The 16,363-nt window shown below is 52.5% G+C and overlaps 6 protein-coding genes across 6 annotated transcripts; 4 read left to right on the top strand and 2 right to left on the bottom strand.

Annotated features, from left to right (window-relative positions):
• Positions 1–56: 56 nt before the first annotated feature.
• Positions 57–1,347, bottom strand: BKA58DRAFT_18795 (uncharacterized protein). The gene has a single exon (XM_046165537.1). It carries the CDS (start codon positions 885–887, stop codon positions 114–116), a length of 774 nt encoding a protein of 257 aa, XP_046031267.1. The 5' UTR covers positions 888–1,347; the 3' UTR covers positions 57–113.
• Positions 1,166–4,373, bottom strand: BKA58DRAFT_18763 (uncharacterized protein). Its single transcript, XM_046165521.1, has 2 exons — positions 4,318–4,373; positions 1,166–4,269 (listed from the first exon to the last, which is right to left on the bottom strand). Exon 2 carries the CDS (start codon positions 4,094–4,096, stop codon positions 1,445–1,447), a length of 2,652 nt encoding a protein of 883 aa, XP_046031266.1. The 5' UTR covers positions 4,097–4,269; positions 4,318–4,373; the 3' UTR covers positions 1,166–1,444.
• A 702-nt stretch (positions 4,374–5,075) lies between these two features.
• On the top strand, positions 5,076–5,906 carry BKA58DRAFT_304069 (uncharacterized protein; the record flags this gene model as incomplete). The annotated part of the gene is made up of 1 exon (XM_046167004.1): positions 5,076–5,906. The coding sequence occupies one exon, from the start codon at positions 5,076–5,078 to the stop codon at positions 5,904–5,906; it is 831 nt and encodes a 276-aa protein (XP_046031265.1).
• Positions 5,907–8,842: 2,936 nt separating this feature from the next.
• Positions 8,843–9,949, top strand: BKA58DRAFT_396676 (uncharacterized protein; the record flags this gene model as incomplete). Its single annotated transcript, XM_046171372.1, has 1 exon — positions 8,843–9,949. The coding sequence occupies one exon, from the start codon at positions 8,843–8,845 to the stop codon at positions 9,947–9,949; it is 1,107 nt and encodes a 368-aa protein (XP_046031264.1).
• A 1,135-nt stretch (positions 9,950–11,084) lies between these two features.
• BKA58DRAFT_18707 (terpenoid cyclases/protein prenyltransferase alpha-alpha toroid) lies at positions 11,085–13,694 on the top strand. The gene is made up of 3 exons (XM_046165515.1): positions 11,085–11,449; positions 11,505–13,414; positions 13,467–13,694. The coding sequence occupies exons 1-3, from the start codon at positions 11,213–11,215 to the stop codon at positions 13,555–13,557; spliced, it is 2,238 nt and encodes a 745-aa protein (XP_046031263.1). The 5' UTR covers positions 11,085–11,212; the 3' UTR covers positions 13,558–13,694.
• A 1,188-nt stretch (positions 13,695–14,882) lies between these two features.
• BKA58DRAFT_416359 (uncharacterized protein) lies at positions 14,883–16,361 on the top strand. The gene is made up of 3 exons (XM_046172587.1): positions 14,883–15,288; positions 15,342–15,413; positions 15,467–16,361. Exons 1-3 carry the CDS (start codon positions 15,097–15,099, stop codon positions 16,136–16,138), a joined length of 936 nt encoding a protein of 311 aa, XP_046031262.1. The 5' UTR covers positions 14,883–15,096; the 3' UTR covers positions 16,139–16,361.
• The last annotated feature ends 2 nt before the right edge of the window (positions 16,362–16,363 follow it).

The following is a 16,363-nucleotide window of genomic DNA, read 5'->3' as shown; positions in this document are numbered from 1 at the left end:
CGACGGCTCCACCTACTTCAGACCCTTATGTAAGCAACGGCTCTCATCTCCCGAACCATCCACGTCCTTGCGCGAGAGAGCCATGCTTCCACTATTACATCCGAGAGATGCTATTATGCTTCACTCCAGCCTCTCATATCATTCACAGCTCTTCTCAACATAGACACCATGCCACCAACTATGCCACCTCTTTCCCCTTCGTCTTGCCTGTCTTCAGCAGCCGGCTTGTCAGCATCCCTACTTTCCTCTTCCAGTCCATACTTGTTACGCACAGACTTCCAGTCAGTGGACATGATCAAGTCTCCTCGGCAGAAATGGCATCGCATCCGTTTTCCATCGCTCCACGCAATCCGGCGCAACTGATCAAGGCACGGTTGGCACAAGACATGGCCGCACGGCACGATGATGGCAGGATTAGACATAGTTTCGAAGCAGATCGGACATTGGAAAGGTTTGCTGGCTGCTCCAAGTCGCTCGAGTGCACTCTCGTAGAGTTCGCCGAATGCTTGGTCAAGGTCGAGTCTTCGAAATAGTTCGTGCATGGCTTCCGAGCCTCTGGATGCATACCTTGGTCGAGCATAGTCGATACCTCGCCCAGCGCTCTCAATAACTCGCCCTTTTCCCACCGCACCTGGATTGCGACTTGCGCGTTCTCGCCTAGTACGTGCAGCAGCATCGCTGGGTGCGCTAGAAGACATGGCGTCCTGCAAAGCATCCCATACTGGGTGCTGATCAAGAGCGAGTAGTCGATCAGTCTCTCGCGAAACCTCAGAACGTATCAAATTAGGAACCGGTACATTGAGAAATTGCGGCAAGGTTTCATCAATGTCGGTTGTAAGAGATCGTATACGAGGAGGGGTTTGCGCCGAGATTTGTGAAGGGCTCATAGACCTGCTGGAGCTCTGCGTAGGCGTTATGATGTCTTGATACTCAGCTTGCGCTGCAGGCGTAAGAGAGGTGGATGTAGATCTGAACCTATATGCCGAGTTCCTGGCAGGCGTTCTATCGGAAAAAGAATTGGGGTCTCATGGTCGCGATGTGGTCCGTCCTTGGGGTGATGGAAAGGAAGATGAATGAATTAGATATCACGAATGATGTTCGTGGATCTTACATGATACTCGACTACAGTAGCGAAATTCTGCAGGTACCTTGGTTGACATTCTCGCTTCTGTAAATTTTGACGAAACGTAATTTGCGGATTAGAATCACATCAATGTAGACAGACTCATGAACGCACCAGGTTCACCATTACGACTGTGAACCCGGGAGCTCCTGCCTGGAAACTGCCCAAAGAAGAGCGAGAGATCTCAACATGCGGCGATCAGTAATATCATGCAAACCATCATATTCATCCTGATCCACGCCCATTTCCATAAAATTGCGAAACTGCGCGATAACAACTAGCAATGATTGAACGGAGCAACGAATTCAAGACCATGCTCTCTTAGCTACCCTTGTCCATGTCTCGAGATGCGGCATGTATTTGTATTTTGACTCCTTCTTTTGCGTAAATGTGCACAACCCCCTCTTGCGAGTCATAATCGAAGTGGCCTAAATGGCGGTTATTCGCAGAACATTGTAGGGGAACCAGTGCTTTACTCCGCTTCGCATTCGGCGGGCTGATAAAGTCCACAAAGTTGCGCCTCTTGCTTGCAATCGGAAGGCTGCATGCCGCACTAGATCTGGGTGGTGACGAAGTGGCCGCTTCAGACACCGTCGACATTGATCTGGGAAGAGGCAAGTTATTCAGACGCTCTGATGTGTCCTCCCTCACCAGAATGCGTATTCCTCGAGATGCCCGTGTCCCTTTACCTTGTGTGCTACCATCAGCAGAGCCTTGAGAAGTTGAGACTGTGGTGAATGTATACTGCTGCTGTGTTTCCTGCATTGTAGCTTCATCGGGAAACGCTTGAAGAATAGCCGGTATGGCCTCTGGGCAGGGCGTGACTGGCGACGAGCGAGGATTAGTCCGCTGAGTCGTCTGCTGCGTAGTATCGTCGGTTGTTACAGTCGCCTGAGACCCGTCCATCTCTTTGGTGTACTTTTTAACCAACAAAGCAACGTCACGAGCATGGCCATCGAGCTTGTCAGCATCGGGCACCTCCCACTTCTCCTCAGCCATACGTTCCAAATCTTCCAAAGATACAGCATCTTCCCAAATTCTGTCATGGTGTATTTTCTTGACTCTGGGGTGTCGCAACATTTTGAAGGATTCGTTTTGGAGCTTCTCAAAGCCGCCGCCAAGAATCTCTGCTACGAATGGTTTCTTGAATGCTGCGGTCATCCGCCTATCATAGCCTTTGGAATGTTGGAATTCGAACTCAAAGGTCGACCCGTCGTCTCGTAGTGTAGTCTGGCGAATATAACCTTGAATGTTCATGTATTTCACATCAGACTTTGGTATGCACTTGTCGAGGCTGAGGCTCGCGACGATCGTGAACTTTGGCTTTGCACTCGTACGTTGTACTGCATCTCTATTCGTACAACATCCCAGATGGAAGTGCGTCCAGTGTAAAGGCCTGAGGTCGCTCTTTGCCGCGACTTGCGCATCAAAGCTAGCTCCGACGACAGCAAAGTCGCCCAAATCCCTCTCGCCACCCATGTCACCGAGGTAATCTTTTTTCAATTTGATAAAGAAACTTGCTTGACGATGCCCTTGCTCCGACAAAAGTGGGAAGTACGGCGCATGCAACGGTTTCAGAACTAGTCCTTCTTGGTGTTCGGCTAGGTTCCGGGCAAATATCTGTTTAAGGTCTGTTATGCCATCCCCTGTCTTAAAGTCCAAAAGTGTCCACTCCGATCGCATTGACCGGCCGGGGATTACACGGACAAGGTCCCTCAAGATCTTGCGACGGTCTTGAAGGCAGTGACGTAGAATAGATTCGTCATCTAGCACAAGGATGTCGAAAAACACGAGCATAAGATGCTCCCACTTGTACGGCAGTGAATCTTGAAGCGTGCCGATGAAGGAACCAGAGCGGGTGATGTGCTTCCTGATTTTTGAAAACCCCATTATTTTCTTTGTATTGTCGCTGTAGAGTACCATCTCGCCCAGAATGACGCACTTCTTCTTCAAGATGCAGTCTGGTCGACCGATACGGAGGGCTTCGCGAATCGTGGCATGCAAAGCCTTTCGGTCCGCCGTTGCGTCTTTTCCATTTTTAGAAAAAATGCGGATGTCATTAGGTGCGTTGTCCAAGTCAACGTGTATCTCGCAATACTCGCCGTCGTACTTCACTTCGGCAGCCCAAGCGCGCTGACCCACAAGCTGCATGCAGTGCTTGAAAGACCAAGCTTTGTGGAACGTCGGTCGCCCCACCTTGATTCCAACAATAGCTCTCAGTCTCTGTGCCGCGTCGATACGCATGAGTCTTTGCTTTGACGGCTCTGGTACTGCGGGATAACAGCTCAGATCGCCTTTGAGCATCTTGAAGACGGCGTCGAAGTCATTTTGGAACATCAACAATTGTGGTAAGAGAAAGTGGTAGCGCTGCAGGACAAATTGCTCGTCAAGCTCCACGGTACAGTGATGTCGCAGAATGAGACGCACCAACCACTTTGCTTCCCACGACTCAAGTCTCACGAGTATCTCCTTCAGCTCAGTATCGCTTTGGAAATCTGAGATACGCTTCTTCCTGATGACCTTGTCGGAGAACTGATATCTTGCTGCTAAATGTACCAGCAATCGATCGATTTGTGCAATCGGAAATGCACGTTTGCTGGCGAATGTGCCATCCCAAGGTTTCATTGCTCGTTCGACATATGCCCCAAGGTCACCGTATTTCCCTGTGTGCCAGCCCTCGAATAGAGCCAATTGACCGTGATTGAAGGCAAGTAGGCTCGCGAGTTTCTTTGCGAGTAATGGCGATTGCATTCCATAGACTCGATCTTTCCTTCGATGTGGAAAGAGAGCAGACAAGACGGCGCCCCCATTTGTATCGGGATCATCGAGGGCTTCTCTCTGCTTGAGAAACCACTGCGAGGTTATCTCGCGAATATGGGATTTCTCTTGCTTCGCAAGTAACCGTGGCCGCCGTGTCGTGACGGTCTCGACGCTTTGTAGAAGACTGCAAATGGCACCGAAGGTGACGGTCATCGTAGGCGTACCGATGTACGTACAGGTGGAATATCGTATCGTGCTGGGCCTGCTAAGGCTTTTTGTGCTTAGAATGAGTATGCGACATGCCAAAGGCAGTAGCAAGTGATGTGCTTGCTTCCAAAAGCACCTGGCGGATATCGTGAACGGTGCCGACGATCTATGATATCAAGCTATCAATGTTCGAGCGTAGAAAGGCGAGAGAGAGTTGTGAGGGATACCATTTGCGTACACAACGCAGGCGGACAATTGGTCGGTGCGCACGTTCGAGGCCTCAATATCCTCATCATATTCGAAAGAACGTTGCCGAGCTTTTGACGTCGGATTGGCACTCGAGGCTTGTAAACAAGAGCAAATCGAGAAGTTGAAACGATGGCTTCTTTAGGTATATAAGAAGACAATAAGTAAATTGATGATGCGGACCAAAGGAAGGCTTGGCCGCGTCCCAACAAAGTCAAGATGAATGGAAGGAGGGGATCATGAGCGCGCACGCGCTTTCTGACGCGCTAATGCAAATCGTCACGGGAACACGCGTATGCTAGGCTTAATCTGCAGAGCCACGGAACTTGACCATATGCTTCGAGCTGCCGACGGGGTTTCTTCGACATATATCGTCGCTCCATATCATTATGGCGAAGAGGTATCAACAGCAGGATTTCAGGATGCAGAATCGAGTAGATTTCCGTTTTCACAGACGGCATTCGATGAGCCCGAGCAAGCGGCTAGCGTGTACGTCATGACCCGTCGTCTGATGCTTCATCAGACATTGATCAGCCTCGCGCTTTCAAGAGGCCGAGCACACTTCAACTGGCCGAGGAGACAAGACCTATTTCATTGGCGGTGTTGGACTACAAAATAACCACTGATTGTACTTTAAGTCTTGGAGTTCAACGCAGCGCAGCCAGGTAACCCCGCTCTAGCCGGCCTTGTGACGATTGTCCTAACATTGACAGTACTACATAACTAGACAATCGGCACAATGGCGCCAGGTCAAGGCCAGAAAGGCAACCCGAACGACCCTCGGTCAGAAGAGTCGAAGAAGAAGGACCTGAATGCACGCGGCGATTATACGCCCACACCAGCTGGCAAAGCAACCTTCTTCCTCCTGCGCGGCATCGAGCCTGTCCTCCAATATTCAATCCTCGCCCACGGCCTCGGCACATCCGCCCTACATCGCATAGGACTGCGAACACTGCCTCCTGGACTGCCAACGCGTACAGGCATATCTCTGATCGATGGCTTGGGCCTGTCGCCGTACCGGTTGGTATTGCTTGGGATGGCGGTTGGCGCAGCTGTGAAGCAGAACATCTGGGTAACAGCACTCTCTGGAGAGCCAATGCCAGTCACAGGCGCCATCGCGGTGGGTCTGTTCAACGCTGTCTTCAACAGTTTGAGTACCTACGCCTTCCTCACATCAGCTACCTCCGCCTCGACCGAAGCCACCTTCCCACAACCTGCGCTCCTCATCGGTAGCTCGCTATACGTCGCAGGCATCATGACGGAACTTGTTGCAGAAATACAGCGCAAGCGCTTCAAGGCGGACCCGAACAACAAAGGCAAAGCTTATACGGGAGGGCTGTGGAGCCTTGCACGCCACATCAACTATGGCGGCTACACGATCTGGCGAGCGGGTTATGCCATGGTCGGAGGAGGCTACACGCTGGGTGCATTGGTAGGAGCCTTCTTCGCGTGGGATTTCACACAGCGGGCAATCCCCATACTTAACGAGTATTGCGAAAAGCGCTATGGAGCGCAATGGGAGGACTTCAAGAAGAAGACTCCGTACCAGCTGATTCCCTACGTCTACTAGATCAGAGCGAGCAGTAGTGTATATCATCTAGTGGGGTCACGATAGGGAGAACCGAGGCGCATGTACATAACATGTTATCTCCGGACGAGCTATGCAAGCTCCATCTCATTCGATGCCCCACCTCATTCGACGTTCCATGTACATAGTACGAGAATGCACGACTTGTGCATGCACAATTTCAGTCGTACGATGCTGTTGTCTGAGACATCGGAGGACCCCTCATGCAGTCGGCAATGTTCATCACACCAAGGACCACAACTTATCGTACCGATGACAGCGGCACAAGACCGACACTAAGACCTAAATGCCGGACCAGCTGCTTACCGAGCGCCCAAAGTAGCGCTTCACGATAACAATTACCCTGTCTGGAGATACGACACCCAGTCGTCGTAGCACGATGCAGGTGCGATTCTCGTCAGCACGGCAGAAACTGAGCCTTGTGCTGCGTTCGTGCTACCGTGACCAAGGGGCATTACTCGTACACAAGCCGCCAAAGAAAATGAGGGCAGAATTGATGGTGTGAGATCTGGTATGCAGGTGAGAGATCTGCGGACGTTGTGTAACCCTCCAAACCAAGGGCTTGGGTTTTACTGGCATTGTGTATTGTGATGGTGTGTAGAAGGTGGGTAGATACGAATCATGTGCCGTTATTGGGACTTTACGCCTCCGGATGGATGATGCTTGGTAGCGGGTCGTCGGCCTATTAGGCGTGCGACATCATAACGGCTGCCGAAACAAAAGCCTCATCGAAGCTGAGAGCAGGTCGACAACGCACGGCTCCTGTTCGGAGAGTTGAGGTTGGCGATAACGACATACGACCGAACGCGGGGTGACAAAGATCCGAGAGCACAATCAAGCAATGATCTACAATTCAGCTCTTCAGGGTCCTTTTCCGTGGCGGCGTTCGCAGCACGATGTCGCTCAAGGATGCCGCTACGCGATGCTACGCCACAAACGCAGAGTCTGGTACACTTGCGCTTTGTACGGGCTGTTCTCCAATTTTCCTTCTATGAATACCCACCGAAAGGCTCGTATCTCCACAGAAAGTGTTTATTGATGGGTATCATCAGAAACGCAGGCTGGTATTGACGATGACGGTCAGGAGGTGGCAATGCCTGTTACTAGAAGTTTCTCGGCGAAGACCGAAGCGGATCTGCCGGGCAAAATTGACCGAAGACGGCAATGGTGGTGATGCAGGAAAAAAGAGCCTCAACATTTTTCGGATAGTCGCAAAGATCACGATCTGGAGGAGCTCGGCTGGCGTTGCAGCATGTCCCATGGTTGAGTGCGCAGTGCTAGAGAGCGGGGAACGGCTGAAGGTGCATCGACGTGCATGCAACCCCACTCTGGAATACAGACAAAAGTAGCGGACGAGCAAGGCCTGCGAGCGGGCTGTTCAACACATCACGTTAGATGAAACGGTATCAGGGCCTTGGTTGCATCCCGGTCAGATGTGCGCTGGGGTGAGGTCTCGCGATGATGGCCCCGGCAGTCTCGCTGGCGACGGGTGCGGGCGACAATTAGACAGTGCTCGCGGTCATGGCTTCATAATCCAGATGGCGGCACAGGGCACGCTTGCCAGAGGATGAAACACTATAGCCGGTGTCACGAGCGATGTGTCAGACGTAGCATTCGCAGCTCGTAAAAAGTGAGGTTCAAAAAGAAAGGCGGGATGCAAGCAGAGGCGATCATGCACAGCTAACTGGGGCCTGCAGGCCACGATGCTCGAGCCACGTTTGCCGATGATTCGACGCGGAGAGGAGCAGCTCGGCAGCGAGCGGGATTCGTGAAGTTGGCGACATGTATGCAGCAGCGCAGCCGGGATGCTCGGTGCGCAAGGCTCAAGGTAGTAGTCGGGAGCCGTATACGGACACGACTCCGCTTGGCTGGGGCGGCTGTTTTGACTTGAGGGGCCTCTTGAGCGCGACGGATTCAGGTTTTGTGGCGTTAGCAGAGCCTACTATGGACGTGCTGGATCGCGCTTGAAAGATGGTATAGTAGAAGCGCCATGGCGACACTTCAGAGGAGGCCTTTCGTCATTGACACTTGCGCGGTGGAGACGTGGTTCCCAGGCGTCGGCTCACCCATTTCTAGCGCGATCGCCCTCAACGGCAAGCACGGAGAGTACCCAAGATACTAAGATACAAGACACGGCCACTTCCTCTTGCGGGCGCACTCGTCCCGATTCTGCTGCCATCAGTCCTGACCTGCTCCATACACACGCCCTTCCCTTTGTTCCCCACCGGCCTGCCCACAGTGCCCGACGTTTCTTTTTGTACTTCCCTATTCAAAAGCTGCGTGTGCCGCTGCTGCACTCTCGGGTGGGCTAGTTCGCGACCTCGACGCCGCATCCATCTGTAAGTCAGCAATTCGCGCGCCTCGACGCCATGCAGGTGCTACGCTTGATCCTCGCAAGCCAGCTGGCGTCTGCTCGTCTTCCCAAACTCTTAAACCGCGCGTGTTGACCTGTTCTTTCTTTAGAGTAAGCTTTTCTAGCGTCTCTGGCTGGACTGGACCATTGCTATTAAGGACCCTTCCCGCCCACGACTCGACACGGCTGCCAGAGCACCACCAATCTTCGCAAATCATCCCTCCAATCTCGATTCCTCCCGCCGGGCCTTGACTGCCCTGCCGCCGTTGCCGCTTTCGCTTGCTCCGTGTGAGGTCCGCATATCATCAGCATCATCAATTTCCGTGCCCATTGCCTCACATCAGCCCATAACCGGAAGCAGCGGGGAGTCAGTGCATTGCTTCACTCGCAACGCCGCAGCACAACTTCATCGCCGACCTCCCTTCACTGCCAGCCAAGAATCCGCTAGTTTGCCCAAAAAGAACGTCATTGTCTGTTCTTCAACGCCGTCGGTCCGACGTCAGCGCGCTGATCTGTGTTTCACTTCCCGTGATTCGTGACGCGAAGAAAGCAGAGTCAATCCATCATGCAGGCTGTCATGGCGCAACCCCCACAAACCTCTGCCTACGGGGCTGTTCCTCTCCGCCGTAAACCCATAGCAAACCCCGGCATATCGGTGCGACCCCCGCAACACCAATACCATAACGACGGCCAACTAGGACATTCACGAACGCGCACTACGAGCTCAGGCATCTTCCCCGCCCAGTCACCCACAGCAAGCACCATGAACTCGCAATATCCAACCCAGTACCAGAGCAGTCTCCGCCGAACCCCCACCTCGTCAACGAGCTCTACCACTGGCACGCCGAACCGCTCCAACAGCGGCGCCCTCCGTCGCTCTTCGTCTACCCGCTCCGGCGGCAACTCGCCCACCTCGTACGTTGCACTCATGCGGAAACAAAAGGCTACGGTGTGGTGTGACCGGGCCCAATACGAAGACCCCCGCATGCTTGCACAGCAACGGCAGGCCAAGATGCGGGCAAACATGGAGGTAGCAGGCGGACCCCACCACGTTCCCCCGCGAAGTGCTTCAGGAGGATCTAGCATGACCGGCGGCGTGCGGTCCAAGATCGGGCGTCACCACGGTCTGCCAAAGGCATCGCTATATGCGCCTGTCACGTATGCAGGGTCTGGTGTTCCTATGCGCCTCAGTGCTTCCGAGGTGGACGAGGGCGACGACGAAGACGCAGGCTCAGTCAAGAATGGCCAGTACCACCACCGCACAGGTTCAGGCCGTTCCTCGCTCGGTTCAGGACGACGCATGTCCTACGCCAACCCCACCGGCCGCATATCCTCCAACAGCACTCCCCCGCTGAACTCATCTCCGGACGGCGAGCTCGCCGACCTCAAAGAAGAGCCCACCCCTTCACCAGCCGAATACGACGTCAACGCGCCCAACGACAACAGCTACTTCCAACATACCAAAACCAACACAAGCACAGGCAGTGGCAGTAGTGGGGAACGCAACTTTGGCGACGTAGGGCAAATGCCAGCGCCTGGAATGTTGAAGCCACCCGCTGCCACAGATAAAAAGGGTAGTAAGGATGACCTGGTTCGGAGAGGCAGTGTGGACGAGCGGACCATGACCATGGGGACGAGGCTCTTCGTCGCAAACCCCGATCTCAGCGACTGAAATCACGCCAACCCAACAGGCGCGGATGGATGAGAGGTTACCTTTTCTGATATACCCGAAACAACGAATTTTATTTTGCCACTACCACTTCAGCACACGACTACCGCATACACAAGACCACGATTCACCGCCTTCCCTCTTTTTGCCACTCGAAGCATGTTTAGCATTTCATGGCCTTGTATTTGGCACGTTTTCAAGAGCAACTACCCGGTGTTTTCTTGTTTGGATGGCACACGCGTTTTTCCCTATCTTGCTCATGTCTCTTTTTTTCTTGGCGGATTCCTCAGTCTTGAACGTGCAGAGCGGTTGCCCTGGAGGTTCTCGCTCGTTTGAATACTCGACACGTAGTATCTGTAAATACAAACCACATCATACCCGCCGCCAACTGAATGCGAGCATTGAATACAAGCACGAGTAATCGTTCACACTGCTCATTGCCCACGTACACAACGATCCCATCCTTACATCGCTTTTACATCACCTCGCGATTTCGTCACATGTGCTGATCTTCATTTCCCTTCAGCATGTATGCCTCTCAGACGCAAGTCCACGTATGCGATCAATGAAGTCATGGCTCTATAAAGCTCATCGTCGATGCAGAACTTCGGCCTCGGATCCTCCCTCATCCCGCGATGCGACGATTGGCGATCTGTGCGTCACATTGCGCACGAAACTTTGAAAGGGGGCGGGAATGTAAGCCTTGTGTGAGCCGAGTGGTCAGCGTCTTGTCGATCGCGCGCTTCGCCGCGGGAGTGCCTGCCAAGACTGCCGTCCCGCTGTTGAGTCAGGGGCGACAAAGGGCAAGTGGCTGCATGTGTGATGGGGATGATGGTAGATCGGGAGCGCGCGCGGGTTTCGAAGAAGTAGGGGATGCTTGGACAGTCGTTGACATGCGTCTTTGCAGTGGCGTCAGGGTTTGGTTGATGGACGTGGCAGGATGTGTGGGCCTGCGTTCAGGGTCTACAGAATTGTTGAAGCAGAAAGTTTGCGAATGCGAACTTCGCATCGCATTCAGACAGTCTGAATGTAAATACCTACTAGTTCATGATTGTAACATGATAGTAAAGTTGATCTGCATGCACATCGATGGCTTCCTCATTGATTGGCAAGATCGCTCTTGCCTCTACTCATGCGTCTTTGCCAAGACGTCCGACCCAGGGTAACTCACCGCAGCACAAGGCCAGGCCACCTCCATCCCGCCTTTCCAACATGAGTGGAGAAGTGTAGGACAACATCGAAGACTCTGCAGACCAAGCATCCATAATGTCGCGCCTCAATGGCACTACTAACGGCGCTACAAAGCGCAGCGCAAGCCAGAAGATACTGAACGACGCAGTAGGCGTGACAAAGAGCAACGAGGGAGATGAAAAGACGGACTACACAAGATGGAGACTCAAGGACGACCGAGGATGTCAGACATGGCATTACCTGCAAAGCGACGAGGAGATCAAGGCGTGGCCACAAAGCACAGCGGACAAGTATTTCCTAGGCCTCGACACGGTGCGTCTGCATTACCTCTAACCATTCAGACACCAGTAACTGACTTTTCCCTTAGGAACAACCAACTCTTGCGCCCGCAAAGACACCCCTTGAAGCTGCCCACAATGGCCTCACCTTCTTCTCCCAACTCCAGCTCCCACCTGGCAACTGGGCTTGCGAATACGGCGGTCCCATGTTCCTCCTCCCTGGCCTCGTAGTCACTTGGTATGTCACCGAGACACCAATACCAGCGTCGCATGCGATCGAGATCAAGAACTACCTCTTTGCCCGCGCGAATCCAGAAGACGGTGGCTGGGGGCTACATATTGAGGGAGAGAGTACCGTGTTCGGTACGGCAATGAACTATACCGTCCTCAGGCTGCTTGGCGTCGATGCAGAAGATCCCAGAATGCGGAAAGCGCGAGACACACTTTGGAAACTGGGCGGCGCGCTCAACGGTCCGCATTGGGCAAAGTTCTGGTTGAGCGTGTTGGGTGTGACGGAATGGGATGTTGTCAATCCCTGTCCACCTGAGCTATGGCTGCTGCCAGACTGGGTCCCTATTGCGCCGTGGAGGTGGTGGATACATATGCGACAGGTCTTTCTGCCCATGTCCTATGTCTATTCCAAGAAGTGGTCATACCCGCTCAACGACCTTACACGTCAATTGCGGGCCGAGCTGTTGATGGAGCCATTTGAGAAGATCAACTTTGGCGCACGGCGGAATACTATTGCCCCGACGGACAATTACCATGCGAAATCTTGGATGCTCAAGGTCTTGTTCTGGTTCCTGGCCGCTATATGGTTCCCATACATCAGGCCCACTTGGATGGTAAAGCGTGCTGAAGAGCATGTATGGTGGCTGATCGAAGCCGAGGATGAGAACACCGATTTTGCTAATTTGGGTCCTGTCAACGGTCCCATGAACATGTTGGCTGCTTATGTCAGAGAAGGACCCAAGTCCCATGCTGTTCGTGAGCATCTTAAGACTCTTCCGGAGTTCCTCTGGGTAAAGGACGAAGGTATGCTTATGAACGGCACAAACGGTGTACAGACGTGGGACACCGCATTCCTCATTCAAGCCGTTGAGTCTTGCGGCTGGGCAAAGGATACGAAATGGAAGCACATGCTTACAAAGAGTCTTGAGTTCTTAGAAGACCAGCAGATTCTGGAAGAAACCCGAGATCAACATGCATGCTATCGTCAACAACGCAAAGGTGCCTGGGGCTTTAGTACACGAAAGCAGGGGTACACAGTCAGCGACTGCACATCTGAGGGTCTCAAGAGCACGCTTATTCTCCAGCGGGATAACGAATTCCCTGAACTTATCAACGAACGCCGCGTGAAGGACGCCATTGACGTCCTGCTGACCATGCAGAACGCGTCTGGTGGCTGTGCTTCCTATGAGCCGACACGGGGCAGCGTGCTCCTCGAACACCTTAACGCAGCAGAAGTCTTCGGCAACATCATGATAGAGTATGACTACCCCGAATGCACGACCGCTGTCGTTACCGCACTCGACATGTTCCAACACCATTATCCCGATTACCGTGCCGCGGAAATCTCTGCCTTTCGCGATCGGGCGGTGGCATACATTCGGGCTGCCCAACGCCCAGACGGGTCTTGGTACGGCAGCTGGGGTATATGCTTCACCTATGCCGGCATGTTTGCTCTTGAGTCACTCAAGTGCTCTGGTGAGCAGTACGACAACTCTGAACGTGTGAGAAGGGCGTGTCAGTTCTTCCTAGACAAACAAATGGAAGATGGAGGCTGGGGCGAGACATACAAGAGCTGCGAGACCGGTGTCTGGCAGCAGCATCCGCGCAGTCAGGTTGTCCAGACTGCTTGGGTGGTCATCGCAATGATTGAGGGCGGGTTTCCACACAAGGAACCACTTGAAAGAGCTGTCAAGCTCATCATGCAGAGACAGCAAGCAAATGGAGAGTGGCTGCAGGAGGCTATTGAGGGAGTGTTCAATAAGTCTTGGTAAGTCGCCACATTGTTGAATGAACATGAACGGTGGCTAACATAAGAACAGTATGATTTCCTATCCGAATTACAAGTTCATCTTCCCGATCAAGGCGCTGGGAATGTATGCAAAGCACTTCGGCGATGACGCGTTACTCTGAAGCAGTCTATACGAACTTAGTCCTACAGTTGATAGGCTAGGGAGACGAGGACGAGTACGAGTGGACAGGGCTGTATATATCAACTCAATAATACTAATATCATGATCAAGCTCCTGTATATACAGGGAGCATACAAACTGGTTGCGACGTAAATTTGCTGTTGCAGCAATACTTACCGTGATGATAGCGTCCCCTTACGAGCCTGGCCATCATGCGGAATAGCAACGTCTTCGAAATCGGGGCATCTCCCATGACAAATAACAGCTGAGTCTCGCTTTAGACCGGGTTTTGCGCACACACGATCAGTCTCTGGTGTTCCCCTCCATACCCGCAAATAAGACTACGCCACTACCACTAGCCGCTTGAGCGCGTCAACGACAAACTGATTGGTACCTATTGCTACCAGAAGTATGAGTATACACATGTTTTGGTATCTAGTTTAAAACACCATTCGAAGCACGCGAATACTTCGGCCTTCTACTCATCAGATGGATCGGACGCACAGCGATTGCAAAACGGCAGCGATGGCCTCCCACCTGGACGAGCAGAAGACAACGATACTATCGACGATGGCGAAGAGCGATCTGATTCTATATCACATCGTGGAGGAGGACTTCTTTCCAATGGCATTGGTACACGGGGGTCGTATGTGGGACAGTACTCCACTCCACATGAGAGGACAGCTACTGGGAGAGCAATTACTGGAACGGGTGGTTATATTCCTTTTGGCAGCAACAACTCCCACAGTAGCGTTCCAGATCATTCATCTTCTCGCGACGATGATAGAAGCGGTGCTGTCTATGACCCTGGCAGCTTTGAGGATACGGATCAATTCTATGTTGAGCCGGCTCCTAAGCCCGAAAACAACGATCCTAAGGCTATGGCGTCTCAGTCGGAATGTTAAATTATTGGCAACTCCAATCCTTCGAAGCGCAAGGACGGTCCGGATGATGAGCAGGGTGGAAGAGGGTCGGGCGCGCCGGAACAGGCTAGCTGAAAGGTACCTCTTGCATGTTACGGAACCGCGCAGCTGTTTAGTAAGAAATAGACATGGAAGTGGGTATGACAGCATCTCAACAAGAGTTTTGCCCAGACAGAAGTGCTCACCACGAGCTCTTTCTAGTTGCATGTGAACTTCTAATTGTACAGATGCGACTAAAGCGAAGAAAACGTAACAACCACCTCGTGACTCTGAGTTGTCTTGTTGAAGTCACGCATTGAAATGGCGGAGGCACTGCTCAGTGTTTGGAGGTGAGTAATCACATCCATCTCCGCACTAGCGATGCATCGAGCGATCACCCCGCATCTAGTCGTCTTCTTACACTCTCAACTTCAGCCACCTGCTCTGTCAGCTTCCCTTGATGTTACTCATCGGATGAGGCCTTCCCCCCATCCCTGATTCACGATAAGTAGGCAGGTACGATGGTACACGATATGCACCCCGTAGTATCGTTGTCCGCATCGGGAAAGACGATTCGAGCGGATAGGACTATATAGAGGACAGAAACATCTTCATATTTCCTCTAGAAGCTCAAATAAATGCTTCGGCCTTTCAATATGACCAAACTCATCACTGTTTTCGGCTCTACCGGCAACCAGGGTGGCTCAGTCGTACGAGCTATCCTGAACCATCCGCAGCTGAGTAAAGAGTGGAAGGTGCGCGGAGTGACGAGGAACCCAAACAAGCCTGATGCGCAAGCCATGGTTGCAAAAGGAGTAGAGATGGTCGCTGTAAGTCGCTTTTCGCAAAACCGAAAGACAGCTAGTCGAGCTAATTGTTATAGGCGGACCTCAACAGCAAGGACTCCATCTTGACAGCCATCACCGGATCAGATGCAGTCTTTGGCGTGACGAATGTATTGCTTTCCAATCCACCTATTCTATTCTGCCGATCTAACAGTCAGAGTAGTACTGGGAAAAGGCTTCGTTCGCCCATGAAGTCCAGCAAGGCCACAATCTTACCGATGCCTGCGTTGAAGCCAAAGTGCCACACCTCATCTGGTCCTCCCTTCCCCATGTCTCTAAGATTACAAAAGGGAAACTGCCAAACCTACATCACTTTGACAGCAAAGCCGTGGTGGAGGAATACATCAACAAAGTCGGTCAGTCGGCTTCTTTCGTACTACCCGGGTTCTTTATGTCCAACATCCCTGGGTCCATCAAACCGACCTCGAATGGCAACAGCTACACACTCTCGCAGCTCTTTCATCCTGATACCCAGATACCCATGCTGGACGTACCCACCGATTTCGGCAAATTTGTAACTTCCTGCCTCGCGAAGCCTGATGACACTATCGGGAAGCATGTGCTAGCTGCGAGCGCGTGGGTCACGCCGCTTGAGATTTGCGCGGCTGTTGAAAGCGTGACAGGAAAGAAGTGCGAGTTCAAGGAGATGGAAGACAAGGATTGGAAGGCAGGTCAGGAGTTGTTGGAGAACATGGTCATGATAAAGGAGTGGGCATACTATGGGCCTGGAGCGGAGGATGGTGTGATATGGAGCAAGAGGGTTGTCGATGAGGTAGGTGGGTGGGACCGGTTTGGTAGTTTCGAGGGGTTTCTGGAGGGAATGGATTTCAAGTAGTGACCAATGTTTTCATCAGACAACAAGGAGATACTCATAGTAACAGCAGCATAGAGTGGCTCCTGATGTGGGTGTGATGTCTTCAGGCGTCTCTTCGACAGCTGGCAAAGTTCCTGGGAGCTGAATCAAACGGCAAGAGCACCGGCAATCGATATGCAGCTCGCAACTTTGACAGTCCGGTTGCTCCTGCACTTTGATGGCGCGTAAGGTGAGATGAGAGGGGAA

Source organism: Alternaria rosae (genome assembly GCF_020736505.1).
Source record: "Alternaria rosae strain MPI-PUGE-AT-0040 chromosome Unknown BKA58scaffold_1, whole genome shotgun sequence".
NCBI lineage: Eukaryota > Fungi > Ascomycota > Dothideomycetes > Pleosporales > Pleosporaceae > Alternaria > Alternaria rosae.
The sequence above is the reverse complement of the archived record's forward strand: the minus strand, read 5'-3'. Positions and strand labels throughout refer to the sequence as shown.

What these genes read in the sequence shown, in the direction of transcription:
- BKA58DRAFT_18763 (XM_046165521.1), bottom strand. Translation starts at nt 4,096, where the DNA reads ATGACCGTCACCTTCGGTGCCATTTGCAGTCTTCTACAAAGCGTCGAG.
- BKA58DRAFT_18795 (XM_046165537.1), bottom strand. Translation starts at nt 887, where the DNA reads ATGAGCCCTTCACAAATCTCGGCGCAAACCCCTCCTCGTATACGATCT.
- BKA58DRAFT_18707 (XM_046165515.1), top strand. Translation starts at nt 11,213, where the DNA reads ATGTCGCGCCTCAATGGCACTACTAACGGCGCTACAAAGCGCAGCGCA. An exon ending in ATTTCCTAGGCCTCGACACG is followed by an intron (nt 11,450 to 11,504) that starts GTGCGTCTGCAT and finishes CTTTTCCCTTAG; the next exon opens with GAACAACCAACTCTTGCGCC. An exon ending in GGAGTGTTCAATAAGTCTTG is followed by an intron (nt 13,415 to 13,466) that starts GTAAGTCGCCAC and finishes ACATAAGAACAG; the next exon opens with TATGATTTCCTATCCGAATT.
- BKA58DRAFT_416359 (XM_046172587.1), top strand. Translation starts at nt 15,097, where the DNA reads ATGCTTCGGCCTTTCAATATGACCAAACTCATCACTGTTTTCGGCTCT. An exon ending in AAGGAGTAGAGATGGTCGCT is followed by an intron (nt 15,289 to 15,341) that starts GTAAGTCGCTTT and finishes TAATTGTTATAG; the next exon opens with GCGGACCTCAACAGCAAGGA. An exon ending in CAGTCTTTGGCGTGACGAAT is followed by an intron (nt 15,414 to 15,466) that starts GTATTGCTTTCC and finishes CAGTCAGAGTAG; the next exon opens with TACTGGGAAAAGGCTTCGTT.